At 38.2% G+C, this 25,886-nt stretch overlaps 1 protein-coding gene across 1 annotated transcript in view; it reads left to right on the forward strand.

The window, feature by feature from the left end:
- The window catches only part of LOC122794922 (probable ATP-dependent RNA helicase DDX60), a 2,165,155-nt gene that overhangs the window by 800,665 nt on the left and 1,338,604 nt on the right, over positions 1 to 25,886 (forward strand). Inside the window, exon 12 of the mRNA XM_044063515.1 lies at positions 10,086 to 10,267. Within this exon, the coding sequence (XP_043919450.1) occupies positions 10,086 to 10,267 (182 nt within the window). The remainder of the gene's footprint in view (positions 1 to 10,085; positions 10,268 to 25,886) is intronic.

The following is a 25,886-nucleotide window of genomic DNA, read 5'->3' on the forward strand; positions in this document are numbered from 1 at the left end:
CTTTGTAGTTTAACCTCACAAGTGAACTGACATGGGGGGGGGGCACAGTTCTCTCCTTATGGGTGAGTAACAGGTCCAGTACGTTTGAAACTTTGGTGGGTGTGCGCACTACCTGGTCAACGGTATTTGTGTTAACAAAGTCCAAGAATCATTGTGCCTGTGAGAATGAGGGATTGTATGATTCCCAGGGTATAGAGGGGTCATTAAAGTTTCTCATGAACAGGGTATTTGGTTTAATGATGAATGTCTCCTGTAGGTCTAGATACAAGTGTACAAGCTATGGTATTGTAGAGACATAGAGAATGACATATAGCTTCCTAGGATATGTTATGGGACTTTGTCTACTGTGATTTTCATGTGGATAAATTCCAGGGCATCATCCTATTTAGCCACCCTAGAGTTATGCTTTTTCCTAATATAGCTTGAGACAGTTCCACCTTTTGTCCCTGTCTGTGCAGCTGATGGTATAAGTGTGCGGATGGCACTGAAGCTTTGCACTCCAGATTTAAACCATGTTTCAGTAAATTCTGCAGAGTGAAGAGAGCTTGTAGGGTGTGGAGTTTCTTGTTTAGGCTTCTAGCATCAAGCAGTAAAACCTTCATGTTTCTTTTGGTTTTATTTGCTATGTTGGAAGGTTTGACAATTTGGCATTGCTTAAAAAGGCTGTAAGGCATGGATAAAGTATTATCCAATATTCACAAGCCTAGAAGAAACAGGTGCAGACCATCATTTGCATAGCAACATAATTTGTTAACCATGTCCTCCCATGCTGACAAATGTTGAATTCCCCCTGTAAAGCCACCAGAAAGTAAGCCATTTATTGAAATCCATCATTTTTTGTTTGTACTGTGGCAACATCCTTGGTGAAGGTAGAATGCTGCTCAGTGCAAGGCACATGCCTGGCTGAGACACATATTCAGAGAGATCAACAAGATCTCTCTTCATATAGTACAAGGAAGTACATCACCACTCATTAACTTCCTCACAGACTATGACAGAATCATATTAGTACCTGTGGTGAAGTGACTTGAGTGTGTGCATAACTTGGCAGATCCTGGCTCCTGATAAGCAAATACCCGTTATCTTGTTCTTGTTCAGTCTGGTGAGTGGGACATTTGTGTGCCATACAGTGGAGTCCACTTTTACAAGAGTCACCTGGACAAAGCCCATAAGGCAAGCAAAGCCTTAAGGCAAGCAAACACATGATAAAAAAGAAACACAAATAGCAAACTTCACATAGGCAAAATCACAGATTTTTCTCCACCACTTTATTTGGTACCTCGGCCTTTCACCTTCAAAGAATAATTACATTCTAGTGCTCCCTTCCTTTATACCCCATTCAATGTACCCACATAATTAATTATGGTCGATACCATAACTTGAAGGAAATATTAAGTGGGGATGACAGAATGCAGACTGAAAAAATAGGAAGGAAAGGTATGTGGCCATGTGGAAACTGTAGTATATGTGGTAGGGTTAAAAACCTGCATGGAACAAATATTATTTATTTATTTATTTATATTTGTTGACCGGGAGTGTCCGACTGGACATAGGTCCATTTTCAGCGGAGGCCCGGGGAGAAAAGCTCCACAGTTAAAATAAACAGACAGTAGTTACATTGGATTACATAGCAATTAACAATTTACATAGCAATTACTTACAAAATATTTACAGATGAAGAACATAGTACATCAGTAGACAACTAGAATCTTTATCTGTGAAGTACATAACAGACATTAACAAATGTTACAAGAAGAAGTTCCTGCTGTATAATAAGTACTGGCTTATGAGCATCTGAGCTTGCTATAATCAAGGTTGTTAGTGGAGTGGAAAGAAAGGTAGCGGTTGGATGGGGAGGGTGATATTAGTCATTATTATAATAATTACTACTAATAATTATTATTATTATAAGATATTAGATTAATGAAAGGTGATACAAGGCAAAAGAAGCGTATACATATAAGTCACAGGGTATTGTTTATATAATAGGCTGTAGATGTGAGAGGGAAAAATGGTACATTGGTCAGACTAAGAAAGGTGAGGGTAAGAATTTTGGAACACCTTAAGGACATTAAAATAGAAATATGTTTAGTCTAGTAATTGAGCACATTTGGCCCACACATGGGGGGAACAATGCTAGTCTGTTTTACAGTGTTTTGGCATGACCATTTTTAGAGATGGAGTAAGTTTTAAAGATGAATTGGATAAGTTAGAATGTAGATGTATTATCAATTATAAAATTTTGCAACCTAGAGGTTTGAATATTGATGGTAATTTGACATTATAATGTATTTAACATTTATGTAAAAAATAAAATGTGTTAAAATGTATAGTTAGAGTGATGCACATGATAGTAACCTGATATTAGAAGTTTAAATGCAGTTATTTATAAGAATGTATTTATTTAAATGAAATTGAAGATGCATATGCTTTAAAAAAAGTTAATTGATTAATTATATGTATGTATATTGAATGGGGTATAAAGGAAGGGAGCCCTAGAATGTAATTATTCTTTGAAGTCAAAAGGCCTAGCTACCAAATAAAGTGGTGAAGAAAAATCTGTGATTCTTCCTATGTGAAGTTTGCTGTTTGTGTTTTTTTGATTTATGAGACTGTGAGCGTTTTTCTATAAGCAAACACATTAACCTGTAATGTGTTTGCTTGCATTATGGCCTTTGCTATTGGGGCTTCACTGGGTGTAGGCGTATGTGTGGTGTTTGATATTGCTTTTGGTGAGTGCTTTAGAGATTGCTGAAGATAGGCATTGCCATTTGTAGGTTAGGAGGTCTTTAATGTTTGGGATGATTGTGTGTTTTGAGTGAAATCTACAAAGGTTCTTTTGATCATCTACATGGATCTGCTAAATACTTAAAGAGGGGGATAATTTTGATAGCTTCATTCATATGTTTGAGCGGGTATGTAAACAGTATGAAGTTGATCAAGGGCTCTGGGTATGGTTCCTGACCCCCCCTTACTCCATGGTAAAGCTGTAACGTCTTTAGCATGCATAACACTGACTGTTTTGAATATACTGCTGTAAAAAGACACTTGGAATGTTTTAAGCTAACACTTGAAATGCATAGGAAAAAGTTTTGTGAACATAGACACAAGGCAGATGAAAATGCATGTGAATATGTTGCTGAACTGAGCACTTATTTTCATAGCTGGGTGAGTGGATGTCAGGTCACCACATTTGAAGGGCTGACAGACCTTTTGGTAAAGGAACAAGCCCTTAGCACTTTGCCTGAGAACATAAGGATCTGGTTAGCTGATAGACAGTGTGCTACTTCAGAGGAGTTGGGGAAGAAGGGAGACCTATACCTAGCAAGCAGGGTAGCCCTGCACAGGAAAGGGACCCCCAGTACTGCTCATGGGACTAAAGGAATCCATGGTGGGCAGCACACAGACTGCCTCAACAGAATCTACAGGAGCAGGGGAAGCCACTAGTCCAGGTATACTTCCAGGAGCTAGGATTAAATGTTTTGAATGCAACCAGTGGGGCCATGTGTCATACAGATGTCCATGGAGGCAAGGTGGGGAACCAAAGGTGAGGGAGCCAGTAAGTGGGAAACACAAAATGCCAACAGTGGGTTTTCTTGAGACAACAGGGGTATGGAACTACCATCCTGCAGATGTCCTGAGAGGGAAGAAATTGGATGAGGCAGTACTGTGTACTTATGCAGTTACATGCAGTGAGGCTAGGAGACAAGCATGTGGGTCTGGTAGCCTGGGTGAGACCCAGACAGACTGCATACTTGCAGCCAGGATTGCTGAGGTGGTTACTTCAGGGAGTGAGCTACGCTGTAGCAGTGAGACTGAATGTGAGCCACAGCTGCTTGTGTGTACTGATGGTCCCTTGGACAGGGTAACTGCAAAGGTAGAGGTGAGTAGTAGTACCCAGGCTGACAGTGAGGCACCACTGTCAGAGGATGCCAGGCTTCCTGTGGAAGGGGAGCTGGGATGGGTTACGAGGAGAGACTTGAGACAGGCCCTACATTGCAAGGCCTGAGGCAGGTAGCTAGGGAGGCACCTGATTCTCAAGGGAAGGGGGAATCTGTATACTGGAACAAAGGGTTACTATACAGAGAGTGGACCCCTGAGGGAGGGCTAGAAGGTGAGAGAGTACAGCAGTTGGTAGTGCCTAGAGCTTACCATCTGGCGCTTCTAGCCATAGCCCATGATATTCCCTTTGCAGATCATATGGGCATAAAATGTACAAAGAGGCATATTATGCAAAACTTCTATTGGCCTGGAATTTCTAGAGGTGTAACAGGGTACTGCAGGACCTGTGAGCAGTGCCAAAAGGTAGACAAGGCAGGAGACAAGAGTGAGAGCTCATTTGATGCCTTTGTCTGTGATTGAGGAACCATTTCAGAGGGTAGCTATGGATATTGTGGTTTCTCTGAGTACCCCAAGTTCCACAGAGAAAAAGTATATCCTAGTGGTAGTGGATTATGCTTCATGATACCCTGAGGCAGTGGCTTTGTCCTCCATTAAGGCAGAGAAGGTGGCAAATGCTTTGCTAGAGATTTTCAGCAGGGTAGGTTTCCCAAAAGAAATACTGTCTGACAGAGGTGCCAATTTTATGTCAGACCTGCTGGCTTGTCTGTGGAAGTCCTGTGGGGTGAAGCACATGAAGCCCACCCCCTACCATCCCCAGACTAATGGTCTTGTTGAGAGGTTAAACTCTACAATCAAGTCCATGCTACAGGCATTTGCAGATCAGTTTAAGAGGGAGTGGGACAAATATTTGCCCCATCTGTTGCTTGCTTACAGAGAGGTTCCCCAGGAATCCACAGGTTTTCACCCTTTGAGTTGCTGTATGGGCATAAGGTGAGGGGACCTCTAGATTTAATTCAAGATGAGTGGGAAGGTGAGTGTGAGTCTCACAAGGAGTCTGTTGAGGCATATGTCCTGAACCTCAGGACAAGGCTCAGAGAACTTATGGGCCTGGCCCAGGAGAACCTGGCAGAAGCCCAACAACAGAAAAAGGTGTGGTATGACAGGAATGCTCGAGCTAGAGAGTATGCTGTGGAGCTGCAGGTAATGGTTCTCATTCCTGTCAGACACAGCAAGTTGCAACCAGCTTGGGAGGGACCTACAAGGTGGTAAGAAAGGTAAGTGATGTTAACTACATGGTGGAACTGCTAGGCAGAAGGCAGGGGCACAAATTGTACCATGTTAACATGATGAAACCTTACCCTGATAGAGAGGCCCTTGTGCTGAGCATTTGCAGTGGATTGCAGGAGGAGTCTGAGAGAGATCTTGTGACTGATCTCCTCAGTGGTGCTCAGGCTGACACCTCGGTGGAAGGGGTAGCAATGTCCCAGCAGTTATTTCCTACCCAGGTTCGAGAAATCCAAGCAGTGTTGCAGGCGTTTGGGGGCATGTTCACTGAGAAACCAGGTAGCACCCACCAGGTGCAGCACCAGGTGGATACAGGACCCTAAAGGCCTATCAGACAGGCCCCTTTAGGGTGCCAGAGAGTCAAACAGACTCTGTGGGAAGAGGTACAGGAGATGTTGGAACTAGGGGTGATTCAGGAGTCCAGCAGTCCCTGGGCCTCCCCAGTGGTACTGGTGCCAAAGAAGGATGGCAGCCCCAGTTTCTGTGTGGATTACAGGAAATTAAATAGTCACACAGAGGCAGATGCTTACCCATGCCTAAGACAGATGAGGCCCCAGAGCAGCTGGGTGGGGCTAAGTATCTTACAACCATTGATCTTATCAAGGGTTACTGGCAGGTGCCTTTGACTCCCAGTGCTAGAAAGAAGTCAGCCTTTGTGACTTCTTTTGGCTTGTATGAGTTCACAAAGATGCCCTTTGGGATGAAGATTGCCCCCACGACTTTCCAGAGGCTGGTAAATCATATCTTAGCAGGATCAGGATGGTTTGCCCTTGCTTACATGGATGATATTGCTATATACAGCCATTCCTGGAAAGAGCACCTTCAGCATGTCAGGGAGGTGCTGGGCAGACTACAGAGAGCAGGGTTGACCATTAAGCCACGCAAATGTCAGGTGGGTATGGCAGAGGTCTCCTACCTAGGACATAGAGTGGGGAGTGATAAGATAAGGCCAGAACCTGCCAAAGTGGAAGCCATTCAGGCATAGCCTGCACCTGTTACCAAAAAGCAGATGAGGGCATTCTTAGGGACAGCAATTATAGTACCATAGCTGCTCCCCTCACAGACCTGACAAGGAAGAACAGGATAGATAAGGTAGTGTGGACCCCAGCATGTGAGCAGGCATTTCAGAAGCTTAAGGAAGCTTTGGGAGGACCCCCTGTGTTAGCCAGTCCAGACTGTGGCAAATAATTTGTTGTGCAGGTGGATGTTTCAAACTATGGGGTGGGGGCTGTACTTAGCCAGAATTCTTCAGAGGGAGAAGAGCACCCAGTGGTTTATCTCAGTCGTAGGCTCCAACCCAGGGAGGAATGCTATGCAGCAGTAGAAAAGGAATGCCTAGCCATAGTGTGGGCACTACAAAAACTTCAGCCTTATCTGTATGGAAGAAAATTCACTGTGATAACAGATCATAACCCCCTAACATGGTTAAACAGAGCCAGTCAGCAAAATGCCAAGTTGCTAAGATGGAGCCTGGGGTTGCAAGTATGTGATATGTCAGTGCAACACCACAGCGGGAGTAGCAATGCCAGTGCAGATGGGCTCTCAAGACAGGGAATGGGGTGAGGTACACCCTGACACTCTCAAGCGATGTTTCTCAAGGGGCACTGGGAAAACTTGCTTGAGTTCCCCGGGAGGGGGGGGTGAAGATTGGAGGAAGATGGGCGAAGGCTGCCAGCCTAGTCAAATACAAATTGATACATAATTCTATCAATTGTATAAATAAATGTAAAATACAGGCTTGTGTTTGTAAATGAAAGAAAACACTGTAAAATGTGAACTTCAAGATTGTTGCAACATTACCATCTGCTGTAAGGAAAACCAAGCCAACCATTTCAAATGTGTCTTTTGAAGCTGAAAAGGTCTTATGAATCTCTTTGATGTTCACGATTCGGCTCCAGTGAGTCTGGATGAAGGTTTCAGGCCCATTGTTTTAAGGTTAAAGTTAAGGGCCAGAATTTACATGTGGAAGGTGCTCTGGTTTCTGCTAGAGTGTATATGTGAAATGCCTTTTATTATTGTAGTCTCCTGAGCAGGTGTTAGCTTGCTATATAATGCAGTTTGTGGCCTGGGAACTCCAGAGTAAGTGTCAACATGATATAATTTGGGAGGGCCTTAGAGAGCTGTTGGTTAGTGTTTAAAAATTATTGTTGAGGGAGAGACTGGAAGCATTTTGATCTTGGACATCTAACCCAGCACTGCTTATACTCTTTATATATGTAAGTAGGATTATAGCACTGTCTTTTCTCTTAAGATTAGCTAAAGATTAGAAAGTTAGATTAAGTGTTTTTCTTTGACATCAGACCTGTCCTACTGTATTATTTTAAGTTTCTGTGTGATCTCTGAACTCTTAGATATCTCTGTGGTGTAGTAGTATTGTCTTGTGTTTGAATTATTTATTATTAAATATTTAAAAAAACTTTACCTGTGGCTGGTTTGTGTAGAGATAAGCTCTAGAGTACATTGCATATTTATAGAGGTTGTTGTAATAGGCCACTCTCCAATAAGCCTTAGACTGAATAGTCACATTACCAATTGGATAATAATATTGCACAGTAATAATTGGACAACCTTTCATGGGCCTTTGGGTAGGTGATAATTATATTAAGTTGATGGTGGCAGTAATTACTACCGTATAGTCTGGCTAAAGGGGCAAAGCTGGAGTGACTCTGAAGTTGCATAAATACTTATGTCAAAGTGTGGGTGTGTGTCAGCTACCTGGGCAGGGACACGAAGCACTGGTTGGTCAGAGAGGGTACGGGAGGTTAGCTTTCCAGCTAGGCTGAGATCTGGACCCTATAGCTGTACCAGTGGGGAGTCTTATTGAGGACCTGGTGTGCAAGGGAGCAACCAGCCCCAGACTGACTGTGATCTCTGTGTGCACTTAAGGGAAATTGTACTTTACTGTGTATATTAGTTATCCTTTCCTCTTCTAGGAGACAACCTCCCTGGTGTTAGTGGTGAGGATTGAGGCTCCTTGATTGCTGGACCAGGGCACGGTCGTCACAAGTACCACTGATGCTGTTGGGTCTTGATGCAGTCAAAGCATTCAGTAGAGTCAGCAGAGATTTCCTAACAGAATTATGTGGTGGAAGGTGTATGAAGGGTCATAGGCTGGAGTTAAATTGTGAGGATTCTGCTTTGACAAGCTGTCTTTGAACAGAGGAACCAGGCAGGGATTTCCTAGTTCAACTTTATTTGATTTATATTTAGAGCCATTAGCAAAGAAAATAAGGAATTTTCAAATTCAAGTCTGTAACTATTATGATAATCAGGAAAAGTTGGCTTTATTTACAGATGATATTATTTTGTACTTGATAAATTCAGAAAGTATATTTTGAGACAACTTTGTCTTTTTGGGATAAAAAAATGAAGATACAGCAAAGACTAGCAGTAAACCGTGTACCCACACATGAGTTGTTTCAGTAATACCCATATTTGTGGAGAAATTAGGGCAAATATTTACGTGTATGAATTAGAGAGTATTCTGTTATGGGAGCTTAGGATATGTGGGAAGAGGCTTAAAACTGAGGTCAAAGCTCTTAATTATAGACATGGATTATAATATGCAAGCATTGAAAATGTTTCTAGTCCCTTTAGTTTTCTATACAAGTCAGGCATGTTTTGTGAACCAGAGAAGTTATTGATGATAATTAATAAAGAGTTGAAGGAATTTATTTGGGAGGGGAAGAGCTAAATGGGACACTTTGATTCTGTTCAAAGAACACGGATTAAGGGTACCTATTTATTTACTTATTATTTTTGTTGATCAGGTTACTGCCAGTAGGCTAGTAGCTTCTCTTCAGATGAGACCTAAGGCATTTTTATGCTACTAGGAGAAATTTGGCTAGTGCATTTGGGAACTTCCCTTGCTCTTTTTGATAAATGCAGTGGGATATTTTACATCCACCTGAACTATCACCAACTCAAACTGATAGGGCCTCAGTTTAATGTCAGCAATCAATCTACTTGGTGTGGGAATAGAACTCATAATCTTATGCACCAGAGGTTAGTATGCTGCCTGTTGTGCCACTGACACTAACCTAATTTGAAGGGATACTTTAGCCACTCATTTAAGGCTCATATACATAACACAAGTAGGTTATAAATCAAAGAGGAAAGAGATGTTGATGAAGGGGTGTCAGATGCATGAAATAAAGAGAGTAGTATGTTTGGGTGCATGTCCGTAAGGAGAATAAGAACAAGCATTCAGAATATTGTATTAATAAAGTGCAGAAAGTAGTGAAAGTACGAACCCAACATGGGAATGGAGAAAGATTTGGTCAATAGTTATGACTGCAGGTATGGATACAAAAATAAGCAAGAGGAGCCTGGAGTTTAGTGCACGAAAACAGCAAAGGAACAAGGGTACTGGATCAAATAACTGGGCAGGGAAATATAACAGAGTGGGATGAGTCTAAGCAGGTTTTATTTATTTATTTATTTTGGATTACTAAACAGAGTTTGGACTGCAGGTACTTTCCCTACCAGGGACTTTATTTCCTATGAATGTATGTTTTCCCAGTATGTGTGATTAAAATATGATGACTTATTATGTTAAAAAAAGAAGATTCCTGTTAGGGTAAGAATGTGACTTTTGTGTTTCTGTGTGCACAAGCATAGAGTTGAGGTAGAAAATGAAATGTGAATTTCTCATAACAATTGAGTGTATTAATAGAAGTGGCTATTTGTCATGCTGTCTTTCCATAACTTGGATTTAGATTGACAAATTTAGTTCAGCTTAAGCATTTATGTCATAACAATGAAATTGATCTGAAGGCATTACTAACTAAAGCTTTTAGATATGAGATGCCCCTTTTATAAAGCATTGTAACCCACAGTGTACAGTGTTAACAGCTAAGTTCATCAATGGAACTTGGTAAAGCATATAGATTTGTGCTAACATACATTCTGCCAAAAGTGTTTTGTAAGTAATGTTTTATTTTTTGCATGTGACACAGAAACAGAGAATAATTCAAAGGACATTAATGTATTCCTAAAGAAGAGGCGGTATTTATTCCATGTTAAATTGTGGGGAGAGTCACTTGAGGGCAACATTACAAAGCAAATCACAACAACTAAAGGAAACGCAATGTCAAGTAGCAGATCTGCCAGAGAAATGAACCAATCAAAACAGCAACCGGTAAGAAACTTTAAAATGGCTTGTGATTTTGTTTAATCTGTCAGTGTAACTGCAAAAAATTTCGCATTTTTGTAAATTGTATTATGCTAAATAAATGGTGTCAAACTAGAATTTAGTGATCAGATATCATTCACAAAGGCTGGAAAAGGATTTTAAGATGGGGCTTTCCTACATCTCATTGACTACAAACTGGACTCGTTTCTTTCTGGTTACATTCAGCTTGATCTACAGTCCCTGTTTTCCAGTGATTCATTTGTTTTCAGAGCTTTCTCTCTCTTTTCATGTTGGACTAACTATGAAGTTAGGTATATATGTGTATACACACACACACACACACACACACACACACACACACACACACACACACACACACACACACACACACACACACGTATGTGTGTGTGTGTGTGTGTGTGTGTGTGTGTGTGTGTGTGTGTGTGTGTGTGTGTGTGTATATATAGACATTCGTATATATTTATAAGTTTGGGTTGTGGTGGTGCAAGGGCCTTGACCCTTTGCAACCACTTGCATTTATTTTTTTTTACAGTTGAATTCCTGACTAGTTATGCTGTGTGAATTGGTTCTTCACAGAGGTGTCCCTCAACAAGTTATAGTAAAAGCTTTTAAGTTGAGGTAATGCAACCATTTATTAAAGGTTACTGCAAATGGGATCATGAACCTGTAACAGTCTTGTAACAAAATAAAAATATGTGCTCCGTCTCACTTTGTTGACAAAACATTCACAGCGTACATTTTACCATTACTTGCCTCTACGTTACCAGTGGTAAGGTTATCACGTTTTTGCTCTTAGCTTCTTTACAATATACATTGAACTCTAACCTGATATAATGTTACAATCATGTATTCCAAAATAATTTTGTTACACTAACGAGTTTTGCTGCATTGGTGTAGTCATGCAAGCAACACATGCATACAAATCGGCCATCAGGACTCATTCCAGTAGTGTGTTTTCCAGAAGTTCTCACCCCATCCTTCCTTCATTTCAGCATGTGAATCTATTGACATTGTGCACTTTCTTCATAAAAGGAGGTCGCGTTTCTTGTCTTCCTTCTAGGTTCTTTCATGCTGTCCTTGAACATAGTTTGATACTGTGAACAGAATAAGCAGTTATTAATCTTGGTTGCAGGCTTCACAGACTGTTCCAACTTCATAAAAAAAGGGGCAGACCACACCTCCAGTTTCACCCAATAAGTCACCAAAACAGAAAAAAGGAAAGTAGACCTCACCAGTACAGTGTGAGGATCGGTGGAGGAACTTAAATCCAAGGCACTGAACTCCGCATAGAGAATAGGTTTGCATTCCCTGTCAAAAGGAGGCCTCTGTCAGCAACAGGGAAACTAAGTTCTCTTCTCATGATTTTTAAGCAGAGGATGTATCTGAGTTTGGGCACTCCTGGGCAGAGACTTTACCCACCTATTTGGTGAGTGACATTTCTGTGAAACCCAACACAGCCATTCCATTAACATGATGGCTGAAGATCTGCTCGGAGCTCGCAATTTTGGTCTTTCTGTTTTTCTATCACCCACCACCTAACGTTTGAAAGTGGGTACAAGATCTTTTAGATGCAGTGCTGCTGCTGCAGACTTGCATTGCTGACTGACCTCATAAGCATCAGTTGTTTGCCTTAACTCTGCTCTCTCAGCAATAACTCTGAAGGTGCAACCTTGCAAGAGATGTCACAGAATGGTTTTAAGACTTGACTCTGGTTGTCTTTTATGACAGGGTTTGTTTGCATATGCATTTGGTTGCCAGATTTAATTGTGCCTTTTAGAGGAGCTGGGAAAGTGAATATCTAGAAGCATTTATATGGTGAAAGTGGAGAGAATTGACCAAGTTACTGTAAACTGGATTTGTGTGGTGTCAGTGTAAGCCACAAGTTAGACACAATATCATTAACACTTAACCTTTGAGTGGATCCAACTTTTCAGGAAGGGATGCAGTAGAGAATTTCTACTAGGTAGTGTTAGCAGTCATTAAACCTCCAAGAGCACATGCTCACATGAATGTAGACAAATCCCAGTTTTGTAATTCCTTATCTATTCTTATTTAGTAAGACACCTAGCTAAAGGAGAGCTGGTAGATTTTTGTTTCACTGTTTAACATCTTTGGGACATGCACTTGTATTTGGGAGTTAGTAGGGAAATCAACTGAGTAGCCTGGTAACTATTTGAAGTGTCAGGATGCACTAGAGTGAGTCATTGTTTTGTAGATGTGCTTCTATTCACTTGCTGCAGTATTCTTAACCTGGGAGAGCTCCTGCCTGAAGGCAACCCAACGTTGGCCACTATACAAAGGTCAAAGTACTGTAGGGTACATGGGACATCACACATAGGCTGCTGTTGGATGTAGGCCATAATAGCAACGTGTGCACATACTATTCTTGGAACTTTTCGGACACTAGTCAGTACACCTTTCTGACCATCGGTCTGATAGTTTCAGCGCTTGCGAATTCATGCTTTTGACAGATAAGTGCCCTGCTGGGGAATATTTTCTCTTACTACTGTTTGGGTTATGTCATCCAAGAAGGGCAAGTGTCTGTGTGGAAGACAAATTCCCCTTAAGGACCACCATTCTCAGTGTCTCTTTTGTTTAGGCCCTAATTATGACCACAGGTCCTGTAGCATTTGCCAGTCCTTCGTTCCAAAGACTCTTAGATGCAGACTTTCCTCTCTTGCTATATATTTAGAGAACCAATGGCTTAAGCTTGTGGCTAAGCATGTGGAGGGTACCTTGTGGATGCCGAGCTGGTAAGCACAAGACCAAGAAACCTTGGCCTACAGCTTCTGCTGCACCTGAAATGTCCAATGTTTCTCCTGAGATGATTATCAACCCAGAGGTTCAACAGTCTGAGGCCACCTTTACTTCAGCCGCAAGCATGTCTGTGGAGGTCAAAGAGACAAATGACCAGGATGTTGTGGGGAACCTAGACTCGAAACTACAAAGGGTCCTAGGGGGGTACCTCAAACTCAAGCAAGTTACAGTCTGATACATTTGAATGTAGGCCTTTGTCCAGTCCTCTGACATTGCATAGGATCCGTTTGCCTGCAATGAAAAAAACAAAAGACCCCTTCCCGAGAGGCTCCTTCAGATTGGCTGGGATTTTCTCAAAGTTTATTTGTAGCCTTCATGATACTCAAACCACCTTCAGTTCTGTTTGGAAGACACTATGATTACTAATCATACGTGATGCTCTTATAAATTGTCTAGGAATGTTACGTTTCATGTAAATAGGATGGTTGCTAGTCCAATGCAAGTAGCTATTAGAAAAGTTTCTTATCTAAAAATGTTACTGTTAAAACCACCACTCAAAGGATCCCAAGTGAGTTCAATGCCCAAAAAATTAACAGAAACAGAATTAAAGTTTATTACTCAATTATTTGTGGAAAGGGGAAACCCTATAGAACCATTACATCAGGCTGACATTGAAGTCTCCAGTAAAAGGAAGACTCTATTTCCACCTATTTTAAAGAATGGACTACCTAGCAAATTAAATTAAGTGGATATTCCCAGTGATTTTCTTCGGTGTTGTTTGGAAATGTCAGTAGACACATGTAACATCAGGAATATTATAACACAAAACTGGCGGATTATTAACAGTCATAAAGAGTTAAGTCAGGCTTTGGGAAATAAGCCACAATTTGTTAACATTAAAACACGTAGTATTAAACAAATGTTTAAAAAATCAGATACTAGAATTCCCATTGCTTTTAGTAGTAAAAACAAAGGGACATACAAGTGTAATGGTTGTTCCAGCTGTAGATTCATACATGAAGGTGCTTTTGTGATTTTGCTCCATTTAAATTACAACATAGATTTTATGGAAAGGTATAGTTGTAATACTTCTGGAGTGGTTTATCTTGCCCTGTGCTCAGCCTGTGATTCATTCTATGTCGGTATGATTACAAAAAGGCTGACAGGATTCAAGAACATGTAGGGGCTGTTAAGAATAAGGATGTAAACAATGCACTTTCAAGCGCTCAAAAGTATGTAAGAATTTTAGTAAGTTCTTGTTTACAGTTCTTGAAAAAGTAACAATATATAGAAGAGGGGGTAACTTCAAAAATGAAATTGAAACTAGAGAAGTGTGTCGGCAAATAAGTTTGTGTGCTGAAGTTCCCTGTGGTTTGAGCATGTTAACATAAAATGTTTTTTAGCAAGTAGGAAACTAAAGGGTTAAAATTGATTGTTTTTAACTATGGTTAATTGATTAAAATATATAAACCAGTTGTATTGTTTGATCAGATTTTTCTGATGAAGTATTTGTACGAAAGCGGAGATTAAAACATTTTTACTCTAATACAGCTTGGGGTCCTTTGTTGCAAAAGTGAACTATTTCTGTTTATCTTTGGAATGTTGCAGATTTTTTTCAGGTCCCTCAGAAGCCACTGAATTCCTTCACTTATGATAGCAAGTAAAGCTGTTCTCCTTCTGGGGAAAACTTATACAGTTATCCAAGTTTCTGTTCCAGTCCTAAACTGTCTACCCGGCCTTACTTATTTGGGTCTGAGCTGTTCCTTCATTATGTACATGCTACAACCATTTAAACTGTTCTTTTCTCCCAATTCATTGCCACCGACATCTGTTGAGTCCTCATCAGCCCATTAATTCCGTTGTTCCTGCCACACCAGCCAGGAGTGCACTGGATAAGCCTGAATACTGGTTAGGTCCTGAACATAGATGTGCTTTCTCTGATATAGGAAATAATGACCTCAGCAGTCTACTCTGCTAAAGCTGCCATCATCCCTTTAGGTGACACAAAAGCAGGGAGACAACATCATGTATTCAGCTAGGTGTGGGAATTTTTGGATATATGAGGAAGGCGGAAGCTCTAACTAAACCAGAGCAAGTGTGACATCACAGAGATCACCAGTCATGACACTGAAAAGCTGATGTCCTCCTCCCCAGCTATTGATGGTAACCTTTCTGCAAATGATAAATATTTCAATGTTTGTATCATCTGAAGGATATCAGAAGAGATCATGTCTAGCCATCTTTCATGACACATGGTCCAAAAGAACAATTTCCCCAAACCAATCATCTGCACTGTTTTTAAATACTGATATTCATCCTGTTTGTCTTTTTGTCAGAGGTAACATATTCCAATATTTCCAGCCTTCTGGTTTAAAGAGTTTATACTGTTTGACTTATTTTTTTTAAACTTTATTTTTCTTCTATGTATAGTATTGTGCATTTTTAACTTCTGTCTTGACTAATTTTGTACTTCATTGTAACGATTTGTTTTTGTACTGGATTGTAACAAATTATTTTTGTACTGAGCTTTTCTCCTCCGGTCTCTGCTGAAAAATGGCCTTTGGCCCAGCCAGACTAACTTGGTTAACAAAAGGCAAATAAATAAAATAAATAAATAAGTTAAGACTCAACATCATGTTGTTGTTTCTAGTTAGATTTTCATGTGTTTGTTTCCCCTGTATAAGTGGTAGAAGACTGAATACAGATTCAGCATTTCAAGCCTGAAGTCATATTTTGAAATTTTAACGTTACTTATATTTTTTGTAAAGTGGCTTTGTACCTTTTTCGTCTCTTTGATATCACTAAGGCTGTAACTGAAAAAACATCCATATTCAAGTATAGATCTAATAATGCTTTTATGAATAAGTACCAATACCTAACTATTTCCAGAAGCAATGTTTTTTAGCTGTGTCTTAATTATTTCATAGCATTTCTTTACTCATGACATAGTATGCACTGCAAATCTCCGCTCATTAGTTATAAGAATACCAAGATGATTATATTTTGTAAATGGAGAGACCATTTTATTATTGATAATATACAAATATTCTAAGCTATCCTTTCGCAAATTAAGTACCATCTGTTTCCCACTGTTAAATTTCATATTGTTGCTAGCAGCCATATTAACATAACATAATTTTGGAGTACTTTCTGATCTTTTTGAGATGTAACTAAGCCTGCAACTACACATGCACATCCCACATCAAATTCACTAGCTATATCCTTGGTATTGGTTAATAACTTAATTCCAGTGCTTATGTTACTCCCCCCGTATATGTTCTCTGATACATTTAAAATACAGTTCTCATTATCAGTCAAAATTTTCCAACTGACATCCATATTTTATTTTTGTACCATTCATCTGTAATATATATGTTTTTGCACTTTTCTACAATGTATATATATGGTTTACTATCAAAATTGACGATGGCACTCGAAATTTGTGCTAACATGGATGGACGGTCGAATAATGTGTCAATGTCGAATAAACAATCTATCAAATCAATCATGGTTTGGTAGGGTGGTGAGTAGGTGTTCAACATTATTCTTGAACTACAAACATCTCCTCGACCCCCTTTAAAATTAAAACCCCATTCATAGATTTTTTTCGACATTACCATTTCGACTTCTGTGTGTTATGATAGTAGTTACGGTCTGAAATTTTGATAGTAAATATATATATATATATATATATATATATATATATATATATATATATTTTTTTTTGGATGTCTTTCTAAAACTTGAATCTCTTAAAATTATTTTTACTATGCTTTTATTTCGCAGTGGATTTATGTTTTTATTTCCATTCTGTCTTAATGTTTTGAAAGTATATAATTATTTTTCGGCCTTATTCAGCTTATCATAGAAGATATTCCATCTTTTGTTAATTTTTTGTTCTTCACGTCAGCCCAATTCCAGTTCATTTATAGTGTATTTATTGCTTTATAATCACCATTGTAAAACTGTTTTACCAGTTATTATATTATTGCACAATCTATTTCCTTTAGTAATAACTTTATATTGTACCAAAATTATGGTCTAAATTACTAGTCAGTGGTAATGAATTAACAGTTACCACTTCTGAATCTGGTCAAGCTATGATAACATCTAGTTTTGCTTAATTTCTAATTGGAATAAGACATGGCAGGTAATGCAGGAATTATAGCTTTTATTCAGCTGAAGCAGACAAAACATAAATGCTAATCTATGAATGGTGTATTTAAATCTCCAACCAGGATTGACTGTGTAGATTGCTTATTCCACACTGGTCAAGTAGTTTTGTGAATATAATGCAATAAAAACATCTTATACTAGGCAAAATAAATAAAGCAGAACTGGTGTTCTTTATTCATACCAAGAACTTCTTCAGAAAAAGTAATAATGAGAAAAATGGCAGTGTAGGTCTCAATAAGTATTGTTTTGGAACAAAAAAGCAATAAAAAGTAGAAAAAAAACTGTTGCAACAAAAAAAATAACAACTACGTTTATCTAAGGTAATAAAACATCAAAGCAAATTAAGAGGTAGTTAAAATAAATTCAAAATAACACACATAAACCCTAAAAAGCAGAGATCAAAGGTAGGCATGTGACTCGGAGGTTACTATATTTATTTCTCCCAGATCTAGTGAATGACTAATGTAAGTGTTCCTAACAAACATAACAGAGATAACTTCAGATTTCTCAGTGTTATATATTTCTGACTCATTATCTGTATTGATAATGTCAACAGAAACAACACTGCCTCTAGTCTTCTTTTATACAATTGCAAAAGCCGTGAAACAATTTTAATGGAAGTTTGGAATCATTAAACAAAGTCTCAGTGATTATCAGAACATCAAAACATCAAAATATGTGCCTTTTTAGAATCACCCCCATTTCATCAATCTTGCTTTTCAGACATCTAACATTACAGAGGAGGCATTTGAGTTCTAAAGTGCTGACAACCTTCTTTATAACATGATCAGTTATAATTCTAAAAAAGTTATTTTTCCAGTATGTGTCCAATAATTTTGTGACCTTGATGGTTCAGGTGATACCTTTTTCTAGAAAAGTAACTTACAATACCAAACATATATTCTTAAATAAAACTGTGGTAATATTCTGCCTGTAGCAGTAATTGTCGTGCAAAACTATTGATGGAGTTAACTAGTTTTAGTAAGTAGTTATTCTCGGACATCCGTTGGGGTGTCCTTGTTGCATGCAGAATCTGAATGCTCACTCCAGGACAAGGCCAGTGACATAAGCCCCTTTTTCCATTCCCTTTCACACTTCCTGCCAGGCTTCTCCAGCAGTGGAACTACTAATCAGATTCAGGTCATCGGTGTCATAGCAATCATCCCTATGGCCAGGTAACCATGTAAATATTTAGTGGCCATGGAGAAGGTAGACATTTATATGGCAAAGCAGTTATTGTTATGAGTTCTGTATTTCAGAAACTATGGTTATGATTTCAGTCTTTTTTGCAGTCTCAGTTTTTATGAAGGAAAATCTGTCACTTTCGTCTTTTATTTATTTATTTATTTATTTATCTGTTAACTAGTTAGATGGGCTTAGTCATGAGACATTTCTCAGCCACGTGCTCGGTGCACAGACTAAAAACACAGGTGAATGTATATTCTGCAAAATTCAATGTAACTAAATACATAGATTTATATGTCTTCTGCATGCACGCACATAAGGCTTTGTCTGTAGGTGTGTGTTTATGAAATGGATCTAAAGACACTATATCTAAACACAAATGGTCTAACACAAGTGATATATAAACACACTTCATCTAACCCGGCATAACTAAAACAACATAAAAAATGAAAAATGATAAGCCCTACCACCACCATCATTTATATGTAACAACTCCAGGGCTGGTAACAGTGGAAGAACAATTCATTTGGTTTTCTAATACCAAGATGGGACTGGACCTATTTCCTAAATCAAAGCATGATTAAAGTTCATGAAATTAGTATTGTTTCAATCTCTGATGTTATCCAAAAGTGCTCTTCGCAGCACTCGCAATGTGCCCAGTAATGACTCCTTCTGCAATTTGTACAGTTACATGTATCGGTAGCATATCTAAGTATGATTGTAAATTATTTTTATCCCCATTGCTCCTCCTATTACTACTGGAACTGTCTGGGTATCCTTCTTCCATACTGACCTCATTTCTATCTGCAAATCTTGGTATTTTATGACTTTGTGTCTCTCTGTATGTAAGACACTGTAGTCAATGGGTGTAGCAATTTCAACGATCAGTGCTACATTTGTCTTCTTTTCACAAATAACTATGTCTGGTTTTCTTGCATCTGTTTTTTGAACTGTTGGTAATGGATGATCCCATGTGATATAGACTTCATCATTTTCTATGATATTTTGTGGGTCATGTTTCCAGTGTTTTTCAATTGCTTCAATATGATAAGGTTTGCAGAATGCCCAGTGCAACAGTATTGCCACATTATTATGCCTTTCAGGAAGCAGTCCTTCTACCATTAGTGTATCACACACAGCAGCAAGATGTGTGACTGTTTCCAAATCTGTTTCACAGAACCTGCATTTGTCTGTTTCTGCCACATATTCAATGGACTTTGTAAATCAATATATACCGTAGTCTTGGGCCGCCGATATTAACCTTTTGTCTTCTGGTTTAAATTCACCTTACCTTAACCATTCCTGTTTTCAATCCTGATCAACATGAGGTTGTTGCAAGAGTTTTCTGTACTTGCAACTATATTTATGCATTTTCCATATTTCTTGTCTTTTCCTCTGATCTTTTACCTTATATTCTTTCTTTTGTTTTTGGCACATTCAGTAGCTGCTTGATTTTTATTACTTCTGGTTTGATTTCCATTCTTGCTTAATGCCGATGTGCTTCTGCTAAACTAAGCAGGGAAGTCATCTTAGACTTATTCTCCTCATGTTTCAAAACTTTCACTATGTCTGGGCAGTGTGAGATCAGCAGAAATGTATGCAGTCCCACGACTGCAGATCTATACATGGAATCAATTTTGAAGAGGCCCATACCGCCTTCAGAATGGGGAATATAATCTTGGTATGCACAGATTTTTATAAATCATTTGATGAGCATGAAGCATCCTTCTTGATTTCCTGTCCTACCTATCCAAGAACTTTTGGGGCCAGTTAGTCACTCCAAAACTGTAAGTTAGGACAGGAAGTAAGAATTGGTTTATAGCTTAGACTTTGTTCCTAGATGTCAATGCAGTTTTCAATATTAATTTTAAGTCTTCTAAAATATTCCTTGCTAAGTTTTATTCACATTTGTTCATGTTTTATTGTTGGTCCTTCATCAATTCCCAAATATTTATATACTCTCTCTTGCTTAAGTTCTTTTATAGCACATTCCTGTCGCAAACTGATGTTTTCTTGGTGCTGCAACTTTCCTGCTTGAAAGGTTGCTTTTGCACATTTGTCAAGACCAGATGACATTCTTATATCAAGTGAAAACATTTTGACCACTTGCAGTTTTGCTTTCAGTTCCAAATCTGTTGGAACTATGCGGTTTAAATTATCTGATCACATTCTTATATCAAGTGAAAACGTTTTGACCACTTGCAGTTTTGCTTTCAGTTCCTAATCTGTTGGGACTATGCGGTTTAAATTATCTGATGACATTCTTATATCAAATGAAAACGTTTTGACCACTTGCAGTTTTGCTTTCAGTTCCTAATCTGTTGGGACTATGCGGTTTAAATTATCTACAAAAAGGAGAGAAGTCTTTACACTTTGCTGTTTTCTAGAAGCCAAATTGTAGTCATGACCTAATCTGTTAAGTATACAACTTAATGGGTTAAGCCCAAGACAAAAAAGAGCAGTGGTGACAGAAAGTGGATAATTTCCACATCCTACGAATAGTAGATGTTCTTAGCAGGGCATTGAATATGATTGTAAGAGGGGTAACTTAATTCATACTTTCTACCTCTTAAAAAGTACTGATGGAATACCATCAGGACTTGCTGTTGATTTATTGTGGGGCTTACCTAGTACTTTTTAATATGATTTAGAGTTATCTCAAGGCATACAGCTTTACTCTCTTTCTCATTTTTATGTGGGTTACAAGTATTTTCATCACTGTTATTGCTGCACCTTCACATACTTTTTGCAGTATGATTATTTTTTATGTATGCCAGTCTCTGCAAATAACAGTACAAACTCATCAACTCTTTTTTATTTCCATGTGTAGAATATCTCTCATAATACTGGACTGTTTTATCACAAATGACAACTGTTTGTTTGCATGCCCCTTTCATTTTTTGGTGATAAAAGATTTACTGGTTTCAGTCTGTGTTGATGCATACCAGTACAACATTATTACATTTTACACAGCATGCATTACTAAATCCTTGTACAGTTTTTTCATTTGATATGAGTTTGTTCTGTAACAAACTTGTATTATTTCCTGAGGGTAATCCTGCTGAAAACTAAGGCTACATTAGATAAATGTATTCAAAATATGGAAAAAAAGAAGAAGATGGTAGCGATCATATTAACAGAACATTCTGGTGTCATATCCTTCTAAGGGAAGCAAAGGCAATACATACACATCTGGCTGAAATGCACATTTGATTTGAGACTTTAGAAGGAAGAATTAGTGATATGTAGGACAAGAGAGAGGCAAAGAGTATTAGGTTAATAGGGCTGCCTGGAAGAGCAGAGCAGTGGAATCCAATGTAATTCTCATGTTTGTTGCTGGTGAAATGGGCAGGTATGAAACTAAAGGAGTTAGCTCCATAGAGAATGTATTGTATTTACTCTGCAGATAGTTTTTAAAATAAGAAGCACCCTTGTCATTTTCAAAATGATTTTAGGATTCTGGATTAAAGTAAAAGGCCTTAACTTTGTTGTGGAACCAGGGGAAGAAGGGGAGTGTCATAAAGCCTTTATTATCGAGGCCTTCCTGCTGAAACCCAAAGAAACAAAGGAAATTTATTCTTGTAATGCAAATTTAAAAAATGGTGCACCAAGCATAATATCAAGTGCTGATTATCATTAGGGCTCATACATTTTTGGAATTTCTTCATACTTTAATGGCTGTGACAGTGTGGGCAGACAGCAGAGAAGATGTGAATCAAAATGACGATTTTGATACATGAAGACAGAAATCAGAAGAGCCAAGGAGTGTGATGGAGCTCCATATGAGAGACATTTCTTATGACAAGTACAAGTATTTTACTATAGAAAAGGCAGTGGCAAAGACTACATGGTTGAGCAAACCATATAATTGGATAAAAAGAAAATGATTCAAGACACTGAGACCTGTTTTTGGACTTTAACTGTAAATAAGTTGAACCAGTAATAGAAATAACTTTAAGGAATGAGGCAGTCCCCCCATGATTAAAGTACAGATTGGCATGCTGTGTACACTGTGATGTTTTTTCTTAGTACTGCAGTAAATAAGTGACAATAAGTTTTACTTTCTTTACTCATCTTTCTTAGCAATAAATTGAAACCAAGAGTAGCGAGTTGTATAAGCCAAAATGGAGAATGTAAGAGAACACAAGATAGACCAGGGAGAAACTGATGCTACCCATACAATTATCTAGGGTTCTGCTGACTGTAAACTGTCTGTAAACTGTCTACTTTGAAAGTGCCAAGAGGGCCACCCTGCTTGGCATTAGTAGAACATTGTTCCAGAGGTAAGGGATGCATTGGGATGTAAGTCTGTCACGACAACTTGTCTTGCTTATGTGTTGATGAATGTCCTTCATCTGGCTATATGAGGAACCATTTGTTCGGCAAAGGAATAGGAGGTCAAGGTGGATTGTATCTTTCATAGCAAAAGTAAGACACAGATCACCACTGAGTAGCCAAAATTCTCACCGACTATTGACAGACAGATTCAAACACCTGGTGTTTTGCTTTATAAGCCATTAATCTAGCCTGTAGGCCATAGTTGGTTAGTTCATTTTTATTAAGGCTGCATATTTCTCTTTCATTGTTTTTTGCTGTGTGACACTTACTGTATTACTGCTATGAATACATTATATGTATGCTAATGAAGTGTTCCGTTCACCCCACAGCTCTTATTTATTTTTCCATATCCTATGTGGTGATATACTATGCTGTATTTTAGTGCTAACAAATTTTCACACAGAATAACACAGTCCACTCTGTTGTACTGTACTTTCTATATAATTTGCTGAGCATTGTGCATTGTGTTAGCTTTGCACTATTTATTTTTCTCCTGTTATCTTTGACACATTGTACCAAGCTGTTTGCATATTAATTTGCTCTGTGCAACATTCTGTTAGTAGTGTAAGGCTAGCACTATACCATTCTTTCTGTGACTCCCACCTATTATTTGAACTAGGTACTGCAATTTATCTGTCAATTCATAGCATACTATATTCACTTTGAAATGTTAGTCACCATTACAGGGATAACATGTATATATGTTGCACAACACAAGAATGACCTGTATTCCAGCATAGGAAATGCTTGTGGCCTTTCAACAAAAAAGAAGAAAAAAAACCCATTAAAACAGTGGCCATTATCACTTTTGTGGAATAAGATTTTATTTCACAAAGCAGATTAATACCATTTCATGGTGAAGGTATACTATTTTTTTTAAATAATGCATTTGAGTTGTTTGCTTTTATTGATATGCAACTTTTCTGGGTGAACCTTTTATGGATGGCAGCATTTTGTGACAGACTGCTTCACTGTAGGCTGCTCTACAACTTAAAATTCTAAATGAGGTTAGTATGCTTTAGTCAACAGATGGTATAAGGTTTACTTAGTTCTCATTCTTTTTTTAAGTTTTTAATCAAATTATTATTTAACATCCAACACTGAGCCTTTTCAGATGGTCTGTGTTTGCAATACTATTTTTGGCATTTTTTTTCTCCAAAACGGTTCAACATGTTTTCACAAAATGTTAAATGAATGTTACTGACATAATTATCTTTAAAATATAATTGGTCAAGGCTTCTATCTTGAATGACAATGGAGTAGTTGCATCTTGAATTTTAATGAAAAATCAATGTTATTGTATTTTTTATATATCAACATATACAAAGAATAAAAATGATCATGTTTATAGAGATACTTATACTATCTGAAGTCACAAGAGCATTATATATTTAGTTTTAAGAGGATCAGCAGTGCTGAAATTAGTTAATAAAATATGAAACTATAAAGCATGAATCACATTGGTGAAATATGGCTTCATAAGAAAAAATGACTGAGAAGGACTGAACTTTCATTGGCTTTGTTAATCTTGTGGAGAGACTGAAAGGCATATACCCTACTTATGTCATTAATGTTTGGTAGAACACCAAAAGGAAAAAGTAACTGTAAGTAAAACATTTTTTCTGTTCTTAAATTTTTTAAACATTTCATGATATAAATTGCATGTTATATAGTAAAGCATTTTCAAAAGTTGTATGTGGTAAAGATACTAAAGTAAACAAGTATTTATTTTTTTAGTTTTAAGAAATGGTGGTGTTACAATGTAAAAAGAGAAGAAACTTAGGCAAAAGCATGTTTAAGTTAATATGCTGTAATCTTGGGCTGCTGGGGTGAGGGATGGGGTGTAAAAGTGCACTGATTACAATACATATATATTTGAGATGTTTTCTCTTACTTTTGCATTGGTGAATGTCTGGATTAATACCCTTCAGTTAATCTAATAACAAGTGTTTTGTGTAAGGATGTAGGCTTTAAAAATAAGAGAACATTGTGAATGTAATGACAAGTTTTTCTTTAGCAAATAAACGTTCAGGGTGAGTTGCGAAGTCTACAGTTGAAACTAGCTGTACATTCTCATCTTTGTCTACATGGAGATAAACTGACTACAGGTGCAGGCAATAAATCTCAAGAGTTCTGTTTGCTAACTGTTTGCTGAGGGAATTGTAAAGTTAAAAGGTACAAGGGCAATCAAATTAGTAAAAAATAAAGTTTAAAATTATTGGCAGTGAATAATACATATCAGCTTTTCTGCTACCTAAATACTTCACTGCATTTGCTAAAACAGTCTATAATTTAGTTTTATTTAAAAATTGACAGTGAACTTTCTTCTTAAAGCTAAACATTAATGTTTTCTGAGAGTATACAAGCTGTTTTTCTTTACATCTGGAAGAGGAATAAAGATAGGACAAGAACAAACATCAATTACTGCAAGTAGGAGCACAGGCTGTAACATGTAGAGTGCAAATAGCAATGCTACAGGAGACACATTTGGAAACAAGTGAGCATGTGAATCTGATAATGAAAGGATTTTAGGTGGGATATTCAGCAGAATATCAAGAACAAAGGAAAAGGGAGTACTTATACCAATTGCCAGAGGAGCTCCAATAATGATGGAAAATGGAAAAAAAAGATAATGGTGTTAAATTTGTGGTAGTAAGGGGCTAATAGTAATGGAATGGAGGAGAATTATACTGGCATGTATTTATACCTCACCTAAAAGTGCTACTATGGAGCTTGTGACGTCACCTATCTGAGCCAGTAATCAAGGAGTCTGAATCCTTACCAATGATAATGGAGAGGGACATTTACTTGGAACAAAAATAGATGTAGCTCTCTGCATCAAGTACAGTTTTCCTCAAGAGCGTACAGGGAACACACTCAGTCCGTGGTCTGGGTTTTTCTCTCTCTTCAGGTTCCCAGTAAGACTCCCCCAGGTCCCAATAAGACTCCCCACTGGCATAGCTGTAGAGCTGAGTCCTCAGCCTAGTGCCCAAAGCAAGTTCTCCAGCACCGTCTCTGTGAAACCTGTGTGGTTCATGTTCCTCCTCCAAGCTGCTGACATTCACACTCTGGAAGATTTGATTTGCACACACAAACACACACACACACACACACACACACACACACACACACACACACACACACACAC

The sequence above is a fragment of the Protopterus annectens genome, chromosome 2.part1 (genome assembly GCF_019279795.1).
Source record: "Protopterus annectens isolate FY-2018-M chromosome 2.part1, PAN1.0, whole genome shotgun sequence".
NCBI classification, from domain to species: domain Eukaryota; kingdom Metazoa; phylum Chordata; order Ceratodontiformes; family Protopteridae; genus Protopterus; species Protopterus annectens.